General features: G+C 35.1%; 1 protein-coding gene across 2 annotated transcripts; it reads left to right on the forward strand.

The window, feature by feature from the left end:
- The first annotated feature begins 1,915 nt into the window (after positions 1 to 1,915).
- LOC126695142 (protein DJ-1 homolog B) lies at positions 1,916 to 10,359 on the forward strand. 2 transcript variants are annotated; one of them, XR_007645977.1, is made up of 9 exons: positions 1,916 to 2,251; positions 2,329 to 2,529; positions 3,600 to 3,749; positions 3,888 to 4,070; positions 6,122 to 6,202; positions 8,591 to 8,791; positions 8,865 to 9,005; positions 9,414 to 9,678; positions 10,015 to 10,359. XR_007645977.1 is itself a non-coding variant. In XM_050391785.1 (8 exons), the coding sequence occupies exons 1-8, from the start codon at positions 2,069 to 2,071 to the stop codon at positions 9,618 to 9,620; spliced, it is 1,347 nt and encodes a 448-aa protein (XP_050247742.1). In that variant the 5' UTR covers positions 1,916 to 2,068; the 3' UTR covers positions 9,621 to 9,984. The 2 variants fall into 2 exon arrangements, 1 of the variants encoding a protein (XP_050247742.1); XM_050391785.1 differs by lacking the exon at positions 10,015 to 10,359 and having other exon boundaries at positions 9,414 to 9,984.
- The last annotated feature ends 12,589 nt before the right edge of the window (positions 10,360 to 22,948 follow it).

The following is a 22,948-nucleotide window of genomic DNA, read 5'->3' on the forward strand; positions in this document are numbered from 1 at the left end:
GTATATGAAATTTTCGTCCTAATAGAGCCCCCCCCCCCCTCCCCCCCAATTAAAAAAAAAAAAAGACTACTGGTATACAAATCAATCTAAAAAAATCACCAACAAACTCTCATACAAAAAAAAAAAAAAAAAAAAAACCGACAAACTAAAAACTACAAAATAAAAAATAAATATGGATTGAAAACCTAAATTACAATTCTCAAATTTTTACCCTAATCTCACTCTTCCTCCACTCAACCTCATCAAGCATCATCACCTCAACAAAAAAAAAAAAAAAAAAAAAAAAAAAAAAAAAAAAAAAAAAAACCTCATCAAGCATCAACGCCTCTTCCATCACTGCTGCTGCTGCTATTCTTTTCCTCAGATCATATTCGGAATGTTGGTACTGTTGCTCCTCCGCTCCTCAGATCCTTAGGGTCTGTTTGGATAGAACTTATTTTGCTGAAACTGAAAACTGAAAACACTGTAGCAAAATAATTTTTAAATGTGTGAATAGTATCGTGGGACCCATTTTTAATGAAAAAAGTTGTTAAAAAGTGAAATTTGTGGGTCCATGAACAGTGCACGAATGCACTGTTCACTGACAAAAAGTCAACAAGTGTGGCTACCCAAAAAAAAAAAAAAAAAAAAAAAGAGCTAAAACGCGTTGTGAACAAAACGTAGACGCAGGCAGCTGAATCCAAACAGCTAGTTAATCACAGTCACACATGGTAATCTAAGAAATTTCTCTCCTCTCTCAAGTTCTTATTTTTGTTCTTTTGTCTTTGCTATATTACTCTGCCCCTCTGCGTTTTTTTATGAACTGTGGTGGTTGTGTTAGCTGTTGTATTTGTGAGTTGTGGCTTTTTATGGACTGATGTGTTGTGTTATGTGTGGACTGTAGACTAGTGTAGCTTTGTATTGACTACTGTGTAATTGTTTATGGCTTTTTGTGATTGTGTGGATCGATTTAATTGTATTGATTATTGTGTAATTGTTTGTGGCTTTTTGTGATTGTGTGGATCGGTTTAATTGTATTGACTACTATGTAATTGTTTGTGGCTTTTTGTGATTGTGTGGATTGGTTTAATTGTTTATGGCTTTTTGTGATTGTATTGACTGCTGTGTAATTGTTTGTAACTTTTTTTTTTTTTTTTTTTTGTTTTGGTTTTATCTATAAAAAAACATAGTGGGACTAGGATAGTAGGATGTGAGTATTGTATTGTGATAGTGAATTTGTAAGAGTAGTTTTTGTTAGTCACCGTTTTGTCATTTGTGAGTACTGTTAACTATGAAGACTAGTCTTTGGTAAGTCATAAGACTTTTTTGTGAGACCAATTGACTAAGAAACACCTATTTTATATGTAGTATTTTGTTGAATATGAAATAGGTGTTAATTTTTATTTTCATTAAAAAAAAAAATTGTTTTAAGCTTTGGCCCCCCCCAGGTTCAAATCCTAGTTCCGTCCCTGGGAAGAAAGATCTGACGAAGAACAGAGACGAAGAACAGATTTGAAGAGGAATGATGAACAGAGGAAGAATGAAGAACGTTGGAGCTCCGATTGGACGATTGAATGCCGGGTGGGCGATTGGACGATCTGGTTTTTAGATCTGCACGAAGAAGAACGCTGGTTTAGAAGAACACAAGGAAGAAGAAGGAAAATAAAATGGTGAAACTCTAGTTCCACATGGATTTTTTTCCACGTCATATGCCACCACTTACAAATTGAGACTTAGAAACTCGAGTTTTATCTTGGAACTCGAGATGCTAGTTTCTCGCATTGTTTTGAAACGTGACAACTAACTAAATTTTTTTATATTTAAGGTTATTTGGAAAAGAAATTCTGAGATGCTAGTTTGTTGACTAGTTTCGCAAACTTGACATATAATGGCATAATAAGGAGGCAAATGGATGAGAACTGAGAAAGAATGGAACATCGACCGTAATTTATACCCGCCTTATATCCACGCACAACGGTACTAGCTCCTCAATTCAGAGAGCAGAAGAAGCCTCTAGACTCTAGAGAGTAAAGAGTAGAGTGTAGAGTTTTATTTTTATTTTTTTAATTAAAAAAAAAAGGAAAAGAAAATGGCATTACTACTACGAATACCATTAATAGTACCACCACGTCAGTTGGGCATAATTCCTTCTCGCATAACAACACTACGCTTAGCACACCGCAATAGTAATACAATCCCTTCTTCTTCTTCTCTCCACAACAATCGCTTATTCGTCTCCGTTTCACCGACCATGGCTTCCACTGCTCAAAAAGTAAAAAACACATTTCAAACATTCTCAATTAATTTGTTGTTGTTGATTCAGTTTTTTGTTTGTTTGTTTGTTTATAGGTTCTGGTTCCAGTTGCGAATGGCACTGAACCTATGGAGGCGGTGATTACCATTGACGTTCTGCGACGAGCTGGAGCTGATGTTACTGTGGGTTCAGTGGAGAATCAACCCCGCGTCGATGCTGCCCACGCTGTCAACATCCTCGCCGATGCTTTGGTTTCCGATTGCGCCAACACAGTCTTCGATCTCATCGCTCTGCCCGTACATCTCTGTCTCTCTCTCTCTCTAGCATTTTATCAAACACATGATTTGCATTGACCAATAAAACAAACACTTGGTTATTTATTTATTATTCTTTCCAACAACAATTATTACTGTCGATTTCATAGGGTTTTGGTTTGCAAATGATTAAGGGCGCGTTTCACCATTCCATTGAAAATTATATGATTTCTTTTTTTTTCTTTTTTCTTCTTTTAACTTGAGATCAGTTTAGCTGTCATTTGTTTTGATGGCTGCTAAGCTCTTTGATGATCCCTGTTGGCAAGATAATGAAGTAAATGATGTGCTAATGCAATGGACTAATGGGCCTCTTTTTTTTTTCATTGGGCTTAAATTTTTCTCATAACCATTGGGAGATTCCAATTGAGACTTCAATATAAGATATTGGGACGCCACTTAGCTTTAAAGCTAAAGCTTTTGGCCTCAAATCTTTGTTTGAATAGATGTCATTGTTAGGATTTTTTTTTTTTTCCCTTTTCGACCGTTTTTGATTTGATTGATTATTGCACCCTAGTCACTTTGTCGCTGCAAAATCTTTTGGCAAACTCCAAAACACAATTTATAATAAAAAAAGTAGTAAAAAGCAATGTTCAACTTGAAGGATATGGTCGGCTGTAGATTCTTACATACATTGTTTTATATTAATTTCATAGGAATGGGGGGTGCTCTTGGCACGGCATTGTTTGTTATGTTTCACTAGAACCCTCCTTTTGGAGCTTAATTTTGATGTACCCACAGAGCATACATTCTAAATACTTGGGCTGCATGCCTTTTTGATTTACTAAAAAATGTTATTTATTTATTTTCTTGAAATTGCTTTTATCTGTCTGCTCCACCTTTTTTCTAGTTACCAAGTAGAGGGTTACCTATTTCTAGTGGGTTACTCTAAGTCAAAATATATTGACAGGTGGAAGTGTTTTCATTCCTTTCTCCCTCTGCTTGTATAAGCCATTCACTCTTTACAAGGTTCTACTAACGCTGTAAATTGATTAATCTTCGAGTTTTGTGGAAGCTTATTGATATTTTCAATTATTTTGTTTATTATGCTATAGGGGGGCATGCCAGGTGCTACCAATCTTAGAGATTGTGCTGTTCTGGAAAGCTTGGTGAAGAAGCAGGCAGCAGACGGGAGGCTTTATGCGGCAGTATGTGCTTCACCTGCAGTGGCGCTTGGGCCATGGGGTGTGCTGAAGGGCTTGAAAGTAAGTTAGCTAACCACTTGCTACAGTTTCATTCTCAGCAGTTACATTATCTATTTGTAACTAGTTATCAGTGTTGATGGTTATGTTCTTGCTTAGAATGACTTAAGTTGGAAGGTTTGGGTATGTTGGTTTTGATAGGCAACCTGTTATCCATCATTTATGGAGCAATTAGCTCCTACTGCAACTGCTGTTGAATCAAGAGTGCAAGTGGATGGCAGAGTTGTAACAAGTCGGGGACCTGGCACTACCATGGAGTTTGCTGTTGCATTGGTTGAGCAATTGTACGGGAAAGAGAAAGCTAAAGAAGTTTCTGTGCCATTGGTATTTACTTTTTCTCCAGTACATACATTTTTTTCAGTTAATATCTCCCTCCTTTTTCTTTAATGGAAAGGGAATGCATTGATTTTTATTCAAAAACAGTTGACTAGGGTAGCTGATCAAAGTTTGATATGCTCCGCATTTATTGTAATGGAAACTTATACCTGTCATAAATTTACTCTTAAGACATTTGCATTAGCTAGTTATTTTTCTTCTGGGTTTAAATGTAATGAGATTGAATAGAGGTTGATTATAAAAATAAATAAATAAAGGTTGATGACTGTCCTCTTGTTGAGGAAGTAATACCCTTTGAGATCAAAAGGAATAATCATGAAGAATGAGGATGGCATTATCTGGAGCAAAGTCTTTGGATCCATTTTAAAGAATGGCTAAAGAGATTATTGGGGAAGCTGACAAAAAGATTATTTGCAGGCATCAACTTCATGGAGGAGCACTAAAATTTGAGTGCCATTAGCAAGTGGCCTAGAATGCTGGATTCAGTTTTGATGCGGAAAATATCAAGTCTGAATTTGGTTAAAGAATCTCTTATATATTTAAAGAAAGCTGATGAGTGGAGCATAAGGCCTGATGGTTTGTAATTTATAGCTACATGTTGGTACTAGAGGAAACTATCAATTAAGAGTTGGGGCAAAACACTATATTAGTTTGTAGTGAGGGAAACTCCATTAATATTAATGATAATTAGTTTATTGATGGACTAACAGATCTGGATGGGTTATTAACCAAGACAGAAGGCAAGCAGAAGAGAATGGATATGGATCACACCCCCCCCCCCCCCCCCCCCCCAAAAAAAACGAGAGAATAAACAATGGATTCTTGAATTTATCCATGTCTCTGTTCTATACTTTTTAGTGTAGCAGGGTCCCCTTGATGATTTCTTTACTTACATGACAAGCACATATAAATATTTTGGGTAGAAGAAAGCCTAGTACATTTAATGTTACATGGCTGAAAGACATCTTTGAGTCAGCCGAATCACAAACTTAGTTGTGATCTTTACATATGCTCTGTACTCTTCTTCTTTCAGTTACTCTTTTATCAATCTGAGTGGCTTATTTTCTTAAGCTCCATGATTAGTGTTTTTATTTAACGAATATAAGTCTTAGTTTCCATTATTAGTTACAAACATATTTATTTCAATATGTTATCCAAAGAGGATCCAAGAGGTTGGCTACAGCTACATTTTGCTTATAGGTTGATGAATTTGTGATCAAGTAAAACATATATGGTTGAGTTATGTGGACCACGTTGTCATAATATTAGTTTATTATTTATTCCTAGAATAAAGACAGGTCAATTAAGTGTTACCTGCATGCTATAACAGTAATCAACTCAAAATACAGCCTCTATGGGATGGAAAATTGACAGGACAAAATCAAAATTTGATGCAACACGAAAATTAAAGAACAAAAACAATATAACATCACCTAGGGCTAGGAGTCGGCACTTAGGATTGCTTGGAGTCAGCACCTAGTGGGATTGAAAATCTAGGAGTCAACCTAGGTTGGTTGGACTTTACACCAGATCATTGGAAAATTTTAAGAGAAATTTTATTAGCCAATCAAACTGTAAATTATCTCCATAGGAGTACAATATTGTGCTTATATAAACTAGGACTTAATCCTAATTAACTTGGGAAATTCTAATTATTGAATTACAAAAATAACTTGAATCTAGGAAATAAAATAAAATATTGATTAACCTAATTAACTAATAAGACCTAAAATAAAATACAATGGACTTCCAACTTTTTAAATAAGTAATAGCTGACTTCCAAAATTAAAATAAATATTTCTTTATGCGTCACCCATAAAAATGCTTCCCATTTTCCTTCTTTTTTTCATGCAGCAAAAATTTCTTAGTTGTTGACTCTTGTAAATTTTGAAAAATGCTATGGTGCTTGTGCATTTTTTGAACTTCATGCTTTGGCTGTTTTAAAGAACTTCTTGTTTTAGTTCTCTTTTTGCATTATGATACCTCTCCCCCTCTTTTTCCTTCTTTGGGCTTGTGTTTCACTGTTCTCTCACATTCAGGTTATGCGTTCCAACCATGGGGATGAATATGCCATAACTGAGCTAAATCCAGTGGAGTGGACGTTTGATGATTGCCCCAAGGTGAAGCTTTGGCTTTGATGTATACCTCTAGCTGTCTCTTTAAGACAGTACATGTTTCTAGTTACTTCTCTCTCACTTGCTCTTTTCAATTTATACTTGTGCTCTTTATATAATATTAGCATTGATTACAGGTAACATTTTAGACAAGATTTGCATAGCTATATTATCAGGTCCTGTGGGGTAAGATGGAATTATGAAGAGATGTTTTAAGATAATTTTAACCTTAAATAGACATTTATATTGATATAAATTCAAGGATTTTTATGGCTAACAAAATTGTAAATATGACTCTATTTGCCTCCAAATAATAAAATAATATGCTACAGTAGTGGTCCTAGGAATTCTTGTTAGGGTGGTTATTAAGAAATTTAAATTATACAAAATTAAATAAAGTGATAACTTGAATATTTGTTACAACTATGAGTCGAGTCGCTAAGGAGGGCAAAATTTTTGCACCTGCAAAGCCAAAAAGAGCATAACTGTTGTCATTATCAAGAACTCACAATCACAATATTTTTCTTGGTACCATTTTCTTAGGAAAAATGAAATTAAAGATTATATTTATTAAATAGGTTGAACAAGCTACAAATTTGAATGATTAGCGATTTTTATCTTTTTGTTTTGTAATAGGCTTTTTGTTGAATAATTTGTTGACTTGTTATTTGGTCTTTTTTTTTTTTTTGGTTTGGTTTATGTTTGTTATTATTTGGGCCAATATATTATTGTTGTTATTTAAGCTTTATTTATGTATTTATTTATAAAAGGGATTAAGGATTATATTTCGAGGTAGAATTAATTTTGGAGTAATAATATGTCTACAACATTTTTACAATAAATCTTATGAAAAAAGCTGTTATTGGGGGTTAAAAAAATAATATCAGTATTGGGCTCAAATTAGAATCAGTAACAGCTTATCACATTGGATTTGTTGTGAAATTATTTTGAAAATTAAGAGTGTGCATGAGTTGGGTTGAGGAGTTTTTTCAACCCAACCCACCATGGTGGGTTTAAAAAAAATCCAATCCAACCCAACCCATCACAGGGGTCTAACCCAATGCATGTGGATCGGTTCGGTTGGACCCATGGATTGGATAGTTTTTTTTTTTTTTTTAATTACTATTATTATTATTAAATTGAACATTAGAACAACACCATTACAAATAAGAGCAAATTTATAATTAAATAATCATGAGCATAATACCAAAGAAACACAGACTATATGAGGAGAACTTAACTTAGGGTTTGAGTTTTATTTAGGAAGAGGGGCAAAAAAGTAAATAAAAAATTTGTATAATATATATCTTTAATATATTTTTAAAATTTTAAATATATATAAAATATAGGTGAGTCGGGTTGGGTTAGGTGAATTTGTGAATCTTATGACCTGAACCCAACCCAACCTACTATTAAAAAAAAATTCATAAACCAAGCCAGCCCACCAACCCTTAAAAACCAACCCAACCCGCTGGGTTGGGTTGGATCAGGTTGGTGGGTTTGCTGTATACTCCTATTGAAAATTTTGTGAATATAGCATTACTCTTATTTATGTTGAAGTTGAACCCAAATTTTTGTAATTCTCAAGTCGGGTGTTCAACATTTTTATTAGGGTGATCACAATAGGTTAGTTTAGCCTATAGTATTTTTTTTGGGAAGTGTATACATTTTTTTGTGCAAGTCAGGGTGGTCTTGTGACCACCCTGGCTTGCATGTGGAGCCACCAGTGATATGCTATATAATTAAGAAAGCAAAGAAATTAGATGTTGGTGCGTAGAACTGGCAATTGCAACTGTGAGTGACTAGATGTGCAAATATATCTGAAACTAAGTTTGATTCCATGCAATCAACCCGAGCTACTTATTGTAGTTGTATCACTTGACCTTGTAATATGAGTTGTGTTATATTCTAATAAATTTTTAATTAAGTGTCCTTTTAGAAAAAATTAAAGTGTAATTTGAACATCAATTTGGTTGGATTACCAATTAATTAATGGTAGGGATCCAACTTTCCTTTTGTCATAATCCTCCCATTTACAGTCAACTTATTGAGCATGTGGGGTAGATGGAAATTTATTCCCTCCTGCGATTGTTTGAGGTTTTCACATAGTAAAAATCAAACTTGTAAAGCATTTTTGTATTTAGTAGTTTTAATATATTTAAGTAATGACTCTATCCTTGTTTGCAGTTTCCTTGTTATAATCCCTTGCCCTTAATAATGCAGAGAACTTGGTTGAGATATTTCTTTATAAAAGCACTGATATCTTGTCTCTCATATCTTGTCTTTACGAAGAATTTGTGATGTGCCTTATTGCTTGCATCTTTCTTTTTAAAATCTTGTTAGGAAAAATGTTTTTGACGAATTATGAGCATCTGCATTTGCTTTTTGTTTCAGATTCTTGTACCTATTGCTAATGGCACTGAGGAAATGGAAGCTGTGATGATCATTGATATTCTTCGACGAGCGAAAGCAAATGTTGTGGTGGCCTCTGTTGAGGATAAACTAGAAATTCTTGCTTCTCGTAATGTAAAACTAGTGGCAGATGTGCTCCTTGATGAGGCTGCTAATCTTTCATATGATCTAATAGTCTTGCCAGTAAGTTGGAGGATTTAGATTCTAATTGGCAATAAACAATTGTTTAGCATAACTACATTCTGCATATTTGTAGGGTGGACTTGGTGGTGCTCAAGCATTTGCAAACTCTGAAAAACTGACGAACCTGCTAAAGCAGCAGAGGGAATCAAATAGACCTTATGGAGCAATATGTGCCTCCCCAGCTTTAGTCCTGGAGCCCCTTGGCTTACTCAAGGTATTGCCTTTAAGGTGTCTGGATCAAACTTACCTTATTATCCAAACCACTTTCTCTACAATGTCAAAGAAAGATAATAAATTTTGCAAATAATATGCATGACTCTATCTATGTTGCACAACCTGATATTATCTTATGCAATCAAATAACACATTTATTCTTTTTCTTTTTTTTTTTGAGAAACAAATAACACATTTATTCAATTACAAGATTTGGAAGCAAATTATTTACTTGAATAAGTGCCGCTGTATAGACCGTAAAGCCCAAGTTCATCAGAAACACTAATCCCTATATCGTTATTGAATTTCCTGTGATCTATATTGTGATCCAATGCCTTTTTAATGATATCACCTACATGTTTCTTCCATTCATATTTTCTGCATTTTGGTGCTTACTACTTTGATCCAGGGTAAAAAGGCTACAGCTTTTCCTGCATTGTGCAACAAGCTGTCAGATCAGAGTGAAGTTGAAAACAGGGTTGTGGTTGATGGCAATCTCATCACGAGCCGAGGTCCAGGAACTGCCATGGAATTTGCACTTGGAATTGTGGAGAAGCTATTTGGGCGCGAGAAAGCACTAGAGCTTGCAAGAGCAATGCTTTTCATTCGCCCATAGACCTTGTGCAAGTGTATGTTGTCTGTACTTGTATTAACGTCTGCAGAGACAAAATATGGTGAGATGAATTCATATATATATATATATATATATATATATATATTTTTTTTTTTTTTTTTCAGAACCCAGACTTGAAAGCCTGGAAAAGATGAATTCATATTTGAATATGAATTCACTTTGCAGTTATGTACGGCAGTTTTGTGTATAAATAAAAATATGAATTCACTTTGCAGTTATGTACGGCAGTTTTGTGTATGAATAAATGAGTTTCCTATGGCATTCGTTATAAGAATGGGAAACCCAACGTTGTCGAACCACTTTTTCTTGAAAGTTTAGTCAAAAATTAAGTTCATATTTTAATTTACTTTTGCTCCCTCTGTTACTTCCCATGCAGGTGGGATTTAATTGATGCTTCTTTAACTAATGATGCCTAAGTAAGGACACCGGTTAACAAAAGCTTGCTTTGGTTATGTTTCCATAACAGCATCCCAGTTAAGAAAGTCCTTGAATAGAGGGGTATTATTCTTGATGCTTGCTGCCCCTTATGTAGAAATCATGAGGAATCTATCTTACACACTCTAAGGGACTGCCCGATTGCTATGAATTTTTGGCAAAAGTTTTGAACTCCCCAAAGCATGTCCAATTTCATGCATCTGAGCTTAACAGATTGGTTAAGCACAAACTGTTTGGACAGCAAGCTGAACCGAATCAATGGAATTCCTTGGTCCATTATTTTTCCTTTGGCTGTGTGGAATTTGTGGAAACATAGAAATAGCATGGTTTTCCAAAACTCTCCTTTAAATCTAAACCTCCATTCCCTCTGTATGAAAGTTGCCACTGAATATTTTTGTTGTGTGGGAAAAGGGCCGGCTTCCAAAAGGCATTTTGTCATTCCAGTTTGTTGGGATAAGCCACAAGAAGGGTGGTTTAAACTCAATTCAGATGGTGCTTCTTCCTTGGGCAATCCAGGGAAGGCAGGAGGGGGAGGGTTCATACGTGACTCCTGTGGCAGATGGATTAAAGGATATATGAGATATATTGGTATTAGTACAAGCATTGTTGCTGAATTTTGGGCTCTTAGGGATGGTCTCACGCTTGCCTCACAGCTAGGAATCACACACTTGGCTGTGGAGTTGGATGCCAAGGTGGATGTGGATCTTATCCTCTCAAACAGATCATATACATCACTCCTTAATGACTGCAGGTACTTACTCGGGCAGTTTCAGTAGACCGTGATCAGGCATGTGTTTAGGGAGGTTAACAGAGGAGCATACAACCTTGCTAAAGGAGCTTGTTCCTTAACTTCTGATTTTGTTGTACTTGATGTTCCCCCTACCCCTGATCTAAATGTAATTGTAAATTCGGATGCAAATGGTTTGTACTCCTTAAGGCGGCCAAAATGGCCAACTAGCCCTAAAATCGTAAGTATATAGTTAGTTGGCTTTGTTTAGAAACATAATAGCATACTAGCATCTCGAGTCTAAAAGACTCGATTTTGGCGTTCAAAATCGAGTCTTTCAGACTCGGTTTGCAGCTTGGATCAACTCTGATGTGGCAGAGCTGCCACCTGGCATCCACATGGAAATCGAGTCTCTAAGACTCGATTTCCAATCCAAAATTTTTTAAAAAAATTCTAAGTCTGTACATGCCAGAAATACCCAAAACAAATTTAACAAACTTTGCCACTACGCAGATCAGAGGGAGAGAAAGAGAAACTCACCGCTACTCAGATCAGATCAGAGGGAGAGAAAGAGAGAACCTCACCAGCGCGACCTGGGGCTCGCGCCGGCCAGCGCCGCGCGCGGCCCGGGGCTCGCGCGAGCCCCAGGCCGCGCGCGAGCCCCTGGCCGCGCGCGACCCAGGCTCGCGCGAGACCCAGGCGGTTTCTGTTTCTGGTCATGCCGCGCGCCTGGTTCTCCGATCTCGATCTTCTCTCCCTTTCTGTTTCTGATTTTCTTTTCTTTTTTTCTTTTCTCTGGTTTTTCTCTGATGCTCTTCTTTTTTTTCTCTGGGTTTTTCCTCTTATGCTCTGGTGTTTGGTCTGAGTTGGTGCTATTTGTAGGCGTTAGAAATCGAGTCTTAGAGACTCGATTTCCATGTGGATGCCAAGTCTCGCCTTTGCCACATCAGAGCTGATCCAAGCTACAAACCGAGTCTGAAAGACTCGATTTTGAACGCCAAAATCGAGTCTTTTAGACACGAGATGCTAGTATGCTATTATGTTTCTAAACAAAACCAACTAACTATATACTTACGATTTTAGGGCTAGTTGGCCATTTTGGCCCCTTAAGGCTGATAGCGAATACTTCACCTTTTGTGGCTAGCTAATATATTATCTCCTCTATTGACAAAAAAAAAAAAAAAAAAAAAAAAAAACTTGCTTTCAAAGAGTAGCCATTTACCATTTCTGATTAATGTTATTTTCGTTATGTACTCTTCCTAATCCATTTACCATTTCTGTCACATCACGCGGTCGGCACTTATTTAATTTTAATAGGACATAGCAATCAGTACCTGATTTTTAAAATAAACAGCAAGGTACCCAGGAAGGTTTCATTTGATAGACATAGACATAGGGGCTGTAATATGTACAGGAGCATGAGCGTAGCCTGAAGTCAAGTCGGAGTAATATTTTGTGAGCAAAGACAACAAAATATGTATCTAGAAAACGTTTCTAGTGACGTTAAATTTAAGAAAAGTATATATAATCCTCAAAAAGGCTGAACTTGAGATGAAATTCAAGCTCAAAAATCTGAAATATTTCAGTGTTGATTATTACCATATTAGAGGGGAGGTTGTGCCTGATGTATCTTTTTGGAGTTATCACTATTTATATACTTACATACATTATATTTATTTAATTATAAGTTTGTAAACATATAATTCAAAATCCACAATTTTATAAGTCCAAATATTACCCGAAGTACATTAAGCCAATTAGGTCATCGATGCAACCTACGACTCAATCGGAACTAAAATAAAATAAGCAAGAACAAATTGGTGATCATAGTGGAAAATTGGAAATATACCAATAACGAGGAGTATGAAAACCTAAAAAGTACTAGCAATGTGGCTCAAAATCAAGAAGAAAATCAATTCAGATGTCCTTTTGTGGACTAATGCCATCCTCGTAGTGTTAAAGCATTCGCAGCAAACAACTTAAAATTTTAGTTTTTAACAATTTAAAACACTACTTTATCTATTTTAACACCTCATTTTATAATTGACAAAACTTAGGTACAGTACCTTAAGTGTTGTTCTTTAGATTTCTCTCTTAAGATTTAGCTGTGTGACTATTTAAGTAAAAAATATATTTCCATCCCATGAGAAAAAATCCACATGACAGAATATTAAAAAGGGAACTTTAGGTTCCCCTTTTAAGATTTAGTCATGTGGCTATTTAACTAAAAAAATACATTTTCATCCCATGAGAAAAAATCCACATGGTAGAATGTTAAAAAAGGAACCTAAGGAACAACACCTAAGTACTGTACCTAAGTCTTGCTCCTTTATAATATACTCAACATCAAAGGTTCTATTTTTTTTTTTTTACTACTTCATTTAAATATTCTTTTTTTACTCTTTTTTGTAATCTACATAAATGGTCTATATCTAATTTGGTCCCAAACCTTTCAGTATCGTGTCAATTTGGTTCCGTTGTTATCCTTTGAATGAAAAAGTTTGATGTGTCAAACAAAAAAATAAAAAATTTATTTACTTGCCACATCAACTGCTAACTATGCAACCACATCATATTAAAATAATAAAATAATAAAAAATAAATAACCAAATTTCAGTTCTCACAAGTTAAAGTTTTGTGAAAAAAACTAAAATCTATTGACCCTCCCCTTAAGAGGGAATTTGCAAGATAGCATTAGTGAGGGAAAGAATATAATAAGTTGACATGGGTGAGGAACAATACTGCACACTAGCATCTCGAGTTTTAGAGGCTCGATTTCAATCTAAATATCGAGTTTCAAATGCTCGAATTCTACTTGCTGATCTGGGTACTTTTTGCCACATAGATCTCGAGTCTATAGACTCGAGTTTGTAAATAGTAAATCCAAGTCTACAAGACTCGATTTCTATAGTGAGACAGACCAAAACAAATCAGATCGAGCAGGAACAGAGAAACATAGAACAAAGGGATAGAGGCAAAGAACGAAGGAACAGATCAGGAAGGAAGGAAGGAAGAAGAAGAAGAAGAAGAAGAAGAGGAAGAATAGAGGACCAGATCGAGAACAAAGGACCAGATTGGGTAGGAAGAAGAAGAGTCAGATTTGAAAGGAAGACTCAAATGTGGAAGGAAGATGAAAAGAATTGAGGAAGAGGAAGACTTAGATGTGGAAGAAGAACGGGAACTCGAGTTTTAAATACTTGATTCCCACATGGATTTTTTTCCACCTCATCCTCCCATCACATGCAATTCGAGTCTTAAAAACTCGAGTTCAGATTTGAACTCAGGTTTTAGAGTCTCGAGATGCTAGTTTGCTGTAGATGCTAGTTTGCTGTATAGTTTGTAAACCTGACAACTAACTAAAATATTTAAAAAATAATGTTAAAAGAAAAAAAAATTCCTCCCCTCAATAGCAAGTAGCAACCCTCTACAACAAAGTCAACACCGCAAACTCCTTCCCCTTCACCAGCAACCCTTTGCCTCCTTCCTTCCTTAACACTACCATTGCCTTCTCTGTTATCTCCAATCCTTGCTCCACCACTAGCGGTGAATAGCTTCACCACATTGGCACCACCGCCCTCTCCTTATTCTGCTTTATTGAACAAAGCTTGTAAATCGTCATCAACACATATTTCTTCCCTCTATTGGACCCATTTAGTAACAACAAAACCAACGGTTAGATGGCCCCACAAGCCCCAATTAAACCCTTGTTCTCCGTCATAGCCTTGCTAAATCTCTCTCTACTTGAGGGGAACAAGATGGTAATTACTGATGTTGGAGCTATAAAGTTGCTAAGCTTGGCTTTGGTGTTGTTGGATTTGAAATCATCCTCATTCTAGTTAGATTAGATGTTGGCTTCCTGGAAAAATATCAACTACTCACCACTGCAAATAAGAAACCTCCTTAGAGACCAGGCTTTAGTTTTAAGTCCTTACATTGTCTTTTAATGGCGTTTTAGTGCCTGCTTATCTGTATGCTTAGTTCTTTTCCTGTGTGATTGTGTTTAGACCAGTTTGTATACTTTCTCTTTACATATAACTATGTTTTCTATCTTTTCACTCAAAAAAAAAAAAAAAAATTGTAGGTGATGGAGTCAAATTGTCAAACTTAAACTCATGTGCTGACATTTGGTTTTTTATTTATTTAAAATATGATGTGGCCACATAGTTGGTAGTTAATGCGACAGGTAAATCAATTTTTTTATTTTTTCATTTGACATGTCAGACCTTTTCATTTAAGGGATAACGATAGGGACCAAATTGACACGAAATTGAAAGTTTAGGGTCCAAATTTACACAATTGAATGGTTAAGGATTAAATTAAAATATGGTGTAAATGATAGGAACCATTTTTTTAGTTTACAATTCTTTTTTTATTCATCATCTATTTCTCTTCCTTTCTCTTCCTATCTATCTCTCTCTCTTCTTGGTAGCAATAACAATCATAACAACCACCTACCGCCACCACGCACAACCATCACCAGCAAAACCAGTCACCACAACCCATGGCCATAAACCCACCAACCATACAATAAACCCACACCCACAAACCCAACAAACCACCAAAAACCCACCACCCATACCACAACCACCACAAACCCCACCACCTACAAACCTACCACCCATACCACAACCACACCACCACCAACCACATCATAACACATCGGCCTAAATCAATCAAAAACCATTGCACAAGTCACTGCCACCACAAGCAACTACCACAATCGTAACCCACTCCCACCACCACCCCTACCACCCAACTGAAACAACTAAGCACCCACCATTGTCCCTGCCAAACCAACATCGTCACCCACTCCCACAACCCACCATCATCCCTGCCAAATGATCTACAAAACCCAGCTGCCAAAAATCACAAAACCCACAACCCAAACCCATGATGTGACAAAAGAGAAGTGAGAGGAGAGAGAAGAGATTGAGAGTTACTAGTAGCAACTTACCTGAACAAGTTGCTAAAAAAAATTTAAATTTGGCACCATTGATGTAGGGACTTTTTTGTGATTGAGTTGTTAAAATAACTTAAAACAATTTTAGTGTGAATGCTCTTAGCAAACAAATTAAAGCGAGGATTGCAAGCAATGCTAGAAAATGTGTCTAACAAACCAAACTAATAAGGACAACCTCAAAATATGCTATCGAGAAAAGCAACAAGGAAGATTGTAGTTGTCTCATTTTATATGGTCCGACTCCTCTCCCATTTTTGTCAAGATGGACACGTGGCAAATAAATAATCTAATGGTAAAAAAAAAATGCTTTGTCATATGCAATTTACTTCTCATTCCATTCAACCTCTTCTCTTTACAACATCACCACACTAGTGCCATTCTCCTCCTCCTCCTTTTAGCAACATCTTAGCTATGTCACTATCTCCTTCTTCTTTTAGCAATATCATAGCTATGACACTATCGTTAGAAAAGGTGATCCATCAAGCCGATGTCGTCATTTTTTACGAACGAGGGTCTATTAGGGAAGATGTCTCTACAACATAGGGGCTTTCAAATAGTTTAGAGAACTGAAAAAAACGGAGGTCGAACTGACGACCCTCTGATCCAGTCACAATTTTGCGATTCATGGCATTGCCATTTTAAATGCTAAAAAGTGCAAATGAAAATATGATGAGGTAGAACCAGAGATTTTTCACATTTTGATAATACTATCCTGACACACTAACCATCAAGTTGACACGCTAAATGTTTCTATAGATGTCCATTCTCATTAAATCACTTTTATGTTCTTTTTGGAAGATCAGATAAGAGACCACCTAGATCTGGATTCACTTCCCCAAATCAAACAATTTTTTATAGATCACAATCTCTCTCTCTCTCTCTCTCTCTCTCTCTTTCTAACTACATGACTCTTCCTTTCCCTTATTCTTCATAACCATGTCAGTGCCCCTAAAAATTCAGGGAAATGATTTCAACCCATACATCAAAAATCCTCTCTCTCAATCGGAAGCGACCACGGAAGATACTCTTTATTGGTTTAATTTTCTTGATCGAACTGTTGGATAATGAGAAGTCATTTTTTTATTTAGAGTGTACAAACCTCTTTCTTTATTTTTTTTCCCAGGTTGATTAGGATTTACATGTACGAGATGATGAGTAGGCTACAATTTACTTTGGCTGTTTTGTAACATTTACAAAGACAACTTCAATCTCACCTCCAATTCCAACCTCGTCCATTGCTTGATTGAATATGTTCCTAATTTATTTATTTTTATGTTTAAAAACTCATATTTTAAGATTTAGTACAAAATTGATGTAGCATTAGATGGATTACTGGCTATGGGCGAATTTGATAGCACCAAAATCGGAGAGGCTTTTGAAGAATGTGGTAAGGGTTGATAGGCAGGAAGAGACAAGCCTATTTTAAATACCATGATAAGCTTTTTCATGCCGGAGAAACAACAATGCAAAGCATTTCACCGGGTATTAGTGCTCTTCCAAGGTTTTACTTTATTGCTCTACAATCTTTCTAATATTTTTCTAATGAAATATATTGATTTGTATATATATATATATATATATATGGCTTTAATGTTCTCAATGAAAAAAATAGTGGTATTAGATAGTCTCAATTTGCAAAACCTCTTCTTTTTTTTAAAATTTTTTTTAACCATTGTTTTCACGAAGACTTTTTTCATTGGTTTTAGAAAAGCAAAAGGATTATTATTTTTAATGCTAACACAAAACAATAATCCTCTAATATCCTTGGAATGAAAGTATATTATGATAGGAAAATTGTGAGTGAAGAAATAGAACCTATGAATGTGATCCTCCCATTATGGAACCATTCTTCTTCACCACAATGCTCAGAGCACCTAATTGAGGAAGCGAGAATTTGTCTCCAATTAATTTTTTTGGTTGATTTGTAATTCACACTTGTAGGGAAGTTAATTTTGTAGCCTATAACATTGCTATATATTCTCTTTTTAATTTTTTGGGATTGATCCCCATCTCATCCATTCCAGACTTTTATATTTTGCTCTCATGGTGTTGAGGTCCACAATATCACGAGTAATGTGTCAAGGCCCAAAATATTACAAATTTGAAGAAAAGAGCCCATTTGAGCCTTCAAAGAAGGGACAAGGCCCGTATTTGTTAATCAAGGCCCACTCGAAATGAGTGAAAGGAGGTCCAAACCCATGAATGGGCAAGCTCTAGGCCTTAGAAAATAAAGAAAAAGGAAAAAAGGGAGTTCAGCCCAGCCTTTGTGAAGAAAACTTGCTGGGGAGCCCAGAAAGGGACCAGACCAGGATACTTGGGGATTCCCAGAAGCCTGGGATCCTCTAGTTATGCAGAAAGAAGTCAGTTGGGATTAGGAAAGCTTAATGGAGCATGCTTATAGACACAAAGAACGAAGGTGGATGTGTCCCATCAGCCACCCATGGTTTAGAAAAAGGCTGATGGCTTAGGAATCGGCACTCCAAAAGAAAAAGCTTGGTACCTCAGGGAATGCAGGAAGGTGGACCATGAAAAAAGGTGGTTAAGGATCTTTCAGTTTGACAGAGAAGAATCTACCAATTTAGAGAAAATGACAAAAGGTGAAGCAGCCCAAAAGGTGGATTTGAAAAGTAGCATCTAAGAGCTTTGGAAAAAGGGATTAAAAGTCAGCCCCTAGGACTCCCCCAAAAGGGGAAGGTCAGCTGGGAACTTTTAGGAGCGAAATCTCAAAAGGGGAAATAATGAGAAAATGAGGAATGGATCAACCACCAATGTTGCTGACACAACATTGGTTCTAGTACCCAAGGCAGTAAATGGAGGGAATTAGTGATACCCCAAAAACCCTAGGGAGGCACTATAAAAGGGAATGGAGTCAACAGCAAAAACCAATCAGCAATAGTGAATGAGAGTGAAAAGATACCTTAGAAAACTCCTTTAGAATTCAAAAAAGGGAAAAAGAGGGAAGACTCCATGAGGGATCTTAAGACAGACACTAGAGGATATACTTGAATTCAAAGGGATTCAAACCTCACAAGTCTTAAAAGCCTTAAAGGGCTATCTAAGTCTGTGACTTTTGAACTTATTTAGACCTTGTAACACATCCCAGTGGAAAGAGAACCTAATGTATTTAAAAACTCAAGAAATAATGAAGTATTATTCATCATTCTAAGAATCCCTAACGTTTCAAATTATCTTTTGCTATTCCTTTACTATTCCTTATTGTACAATATATATTTTGTATATATGGATGTGTATGTGTTGTAGGATCCATATTTTGTGCACAACTTGGTTCGTAATCAGTCCAATATAGTTGCGATGAACCAAGCCCAGTCCACCAATCCACAAGCATAAGGCCTAGGATCCCTATCTCTACTTGGGCCTGAGCATTGTCAAAAAAAAAAAAAAAAAAAAGAACCCACTCATGGTTAATCCTATCCTCTGTAATCCTCTTTCCTTTCCTTCTCTTTGTTTTTATTTTTATTTTTTATTTTTAATCTCATTTGAATGAAAGTATTATTTAGAAAAGAAAAGAAAAAAAAAACAAGAGAAAAAAGTGAGTGGAGAAAGAGAAGTGGATTTGTTAGAAATGATGGAGGAAATTAAAAAAGATTCCCTCCCTTGGGAGTGGGACCTGAGAAGGTTCTTTAAAAATCAAATTTTATATTGTTAAGTAACTAATTGAAAATGGGGAGTAGATAAAATGTCGATGTAGATTGTCCAAACTATATTATAGTAGTTAAAACCTTAGTTAGGACCAAGCATAACTTACAAAGTGAGGAGGGGAAGAATAATTTATTTCTAATTAGTATTTGTCAAAAAAAGGCCACCTGCTGGTCAAAAGTAGCTCCAACAAAATTGCTATCCTTATCATTATGTCATCGGGTTGCTGTCTGAAAATTCAACTCAAGAGTTGTGGGTTCCTATTGATGTGGATGAATAGCTGGCAATAGAAAAATTACAATTATTGACATGAATCAAAGTTCCACGTTCACATTTGATGTCTCATTTGCTTTAACTCGCCATAATTTCCAAATCTGTCCATAAAAAAAAGGGCCATGCTAACTTAGGGCACTCATTAACAATTCATTTTAGGAAAATTTTGATATCATTTTTATGGGAAATGAAAAAAACTGTCAAAACATTAATTGTTTTTTTTTTTTTTTTTCATAAAAACTTTCTTTAACTGGATTAAGGCACTCGTTAACATTTCCCTAAAAAAAATAGTAATTCCAAAGATAAAATTCTTTTTACAAATTGTTGATGTGGTAAGTGGTTATTCGTAAATGAAAAAGTGATATTAATGGTGGACCTAAATAAAAATTAGTAAAAAGTTGACTACATTAATGGTTTATAAAAATGTTATTAAATAGTCTTTCCTTGTAGCATTACTCATAGAAAATTGCAATGATGGGCATGAAAAAGAGTTTAACATAGTACACATTTGAATTTGATGTCAGCATGGAAAAGAGTTTGACATTCACATTTGATGTCTCGGTTGTATTATCTTGTCCACAAATTCCAGATCAATGATGGCTCATTAAATTCAGCGTGTAAAATGCTAGTATGGTTATGTTTAGATTGTTAAATTACTTTCAGTCCCTTCCTCCTATTTTTTTATTCAATAAAGAGAATAAATTAATGACAAAAAACACTAATTTTTATTTTTTGGTTAACCAAGCAGATAGCATAAACTAAGCAACAACTAGTCTATTACAAAAAAGCTCAGCTTTATCAAAAGTTAGCATATTATCCACCACAGGCGATAGTTCATACAACAAAAGGAAATCAAAAAGCTGGATTGCTTCCATGTTAGCAAGCTTATCAGCACATCTATGAGCTTCCCTAAATATGTGGGTCACTGTGCAGTTAGGGAAGGCTTTGATCAGGTTCCTACAATCATTCAAAAGGGGTTCTAACATGAGATTGAGAGAGGAGGGGTTAGTAAGTAAATGTACAAGAACATCAGCATCAAGTTCTATATTAATATGTGGGCACTTCTCTTTTTGAGTAAGTGGTGTGAAGTCGCCACTTATTTTTTATACAAAAAAATAAGAAAAAAATAAATACATGATTGAATTGTTCCATTCATTGATTGAATAAAAAATTACATATTTGAAAAATTGAAAAATTACATAGCTTTGGGTCCTAGTTACAAACTAACAAATAATTACATAGCTTTTTGTCCTAGTTACATTCTACCCAAAATAAAATAAAAACAAGGCTAGATCTACTTAGCCAAAGACTTAAATCCAGAAGCTAGGTTACGGAATGGGAAGGTGTTAGGCACCCATTCCGCCCAAAAAAGTCTGGTCTTCTAGACTCTTGTGACCAATGTACCTTTTTATACATGTCATGAATGATATGTTGAACATGTGATGCCAAAATTAAATCACACAAATTTATTTATAAGTGAAGTCTCTTCTTTTGAAAAGAATCAGATCTACTTTAATTGGTAAAATAAAAATTGATTTTGATTTGCCAAAATACCAGATCTGTTTTGTGGTATGTGGAGAAAAGTGGTTTCCGGAGATAAAAAATTTAGATCTGTGTTTATTACATAAAACAAAGTCTTTTGATTTGAAAAATATTAGATCTATTTTCAAGAATTAAAAAAAAAATGGTTTTTTTGATTTATAAAAGATTAGATCTATTTTTATGATAATAAAAAAAAAGGGTTTTTGACAATAGAAAAATCAGATCTATTTTTTATATGTTTTAAAATAATGAAAAAAAAAAATTTAAGAAGAGAGTTTCACTAATAATTTAAATTCATGCAACATGAATTAAATAAACCAAACACAAACACAATCATGTTTTATCCTTTTCTTTATTTCAAAAATCTGCATGCATTAAAAAAAAATCAAATCTATATCTAAGGAAGATACAAATCAATTTTTTTGATAAAAAATGTTCGGATTTGCATCTAATGAAGACACAAACCAGTTTTGATTAAGAGAAATCCATATCTACATCTAAGAAAGATGCAAATCTGTTGTTTTTTAAAGAAAAATTCAGATCTACATTTAAGGAAGATGTAGATATGTTTTATTATGAAGAAAAATTCAGATCTACATCTAAGGAAGATGCAGATCTATTTTATTGTGAAGAAAAATTCAAATCTACATCTAAGGAAGATGCAAATCTGTTTTTATTTTAAGAAAAAGAGTTGTTCACATGCAGATTATTGATATTCAAGAAAGAGATTATAACAATTGCATAAAAACAATCATGCTTTAAACAAAACAATGATTAATAATTCATAGATTAAAAAAAAAAAAACATTCATCATTATAAACAAGAAGCATAAGAAAAAGAAAGAGTGATTGATAACAACCTCTTGCATGAGCACTCCTTGTTCTTGAGAGGATGTTTTACGGTTCAAAGAAACTTATTCAGTTATCTTTGAAACCTAAAAACCTTAATTTTTGTAGCAAATCTTAAAAAGGATCAGCAAATATCAACAATTTGAAAGCCTCAAAACGTGTGCCTCCCAGAGCGTAAAAAAAGTGCTGAATTATAAGGTTCGGTCTCTATTTATAGAGGTCAGAGGACTTTAAAAAATAGGCACGGACGATTAGGATGTGAATCCGGACGCATCCTTTTGTGAAAGATCGAAAAGGATGTGCCTTATCGTCACCTGAATGGCCAAAGCCCAAAACATGGAAATTTGGCCCTTTTAGAGTGCCATTCGGCACTCCAAAATTGCCGAATTGGCCTTTGGACACCAAACACTCTTTCGTGTTCGAGTGCCATTTGGACTCATTTTTTAGGGTTTTTTGACCGGTCCTTGTACCTAGACGTGTTTTCATTCTTCATCTATGATTTTTATCTCTTTTTTTTTGGATAATTCAAGCTATTTAAGAACAATTATATTGTAGATAAATACCTTAAAATAAATCTTGATAAAGTTCAGATTATCCACAATTTTATTGTTATTCAATCATCCATTGTATTCCTATGCATGCAATCCTACTTTAAACACTAATTATCAACCAATCACAGAATTATTTAAATAATTTTAATGGTTTAACCAATCAGAATTAATTTAAACTAATCATGTGTGGTCAACCTTACCTAGACGCAATGCATGTTGACCGTGCAAACTTGATCATGTGATATCTTTCAATCCGATGGTGCAATTTGAAAACCGGAAACACCGTTGCGACCATTAGAATCTCATGATCATTTTTA

This window comes from Quercus robur, chromosome 8 (genome assembly GCF_932294415.1).
Source record: "Quercus robur chromosome 8, dhQueRobu3.1, whole genome shotgun sequence".
In the NCBI taxonomy this organism is placed as follows: Eukaryota; Viridiplantae; Streptophyta; class Magnoliopsida; order Fagales; family Fagaceae; genus Quercus; species Quercus robur.

Coding starts and splice junctions, on each gene's coding strand:
- LOC126695142 (XM_050391785.1), top strand. CDS start 2,069: ATGGCATTACTACTACGAATACCATTAATAGTACCACCACGTCAGTTG. Junction 2,252..2,328: donor TGGCTTCCACTGCTCAAAAA/GTAAAAAACACA, acceptor GTTTGTTTATAG/GTTCTGGTTCCAGTTGCGAA. Junction 2,530..3,599: donor TCGATCTCATCGCTCTGCCC/GTACATCTCTGT, acceptor ATTATGCTATAG/GGGGGCATGCCAGGTGCTAC.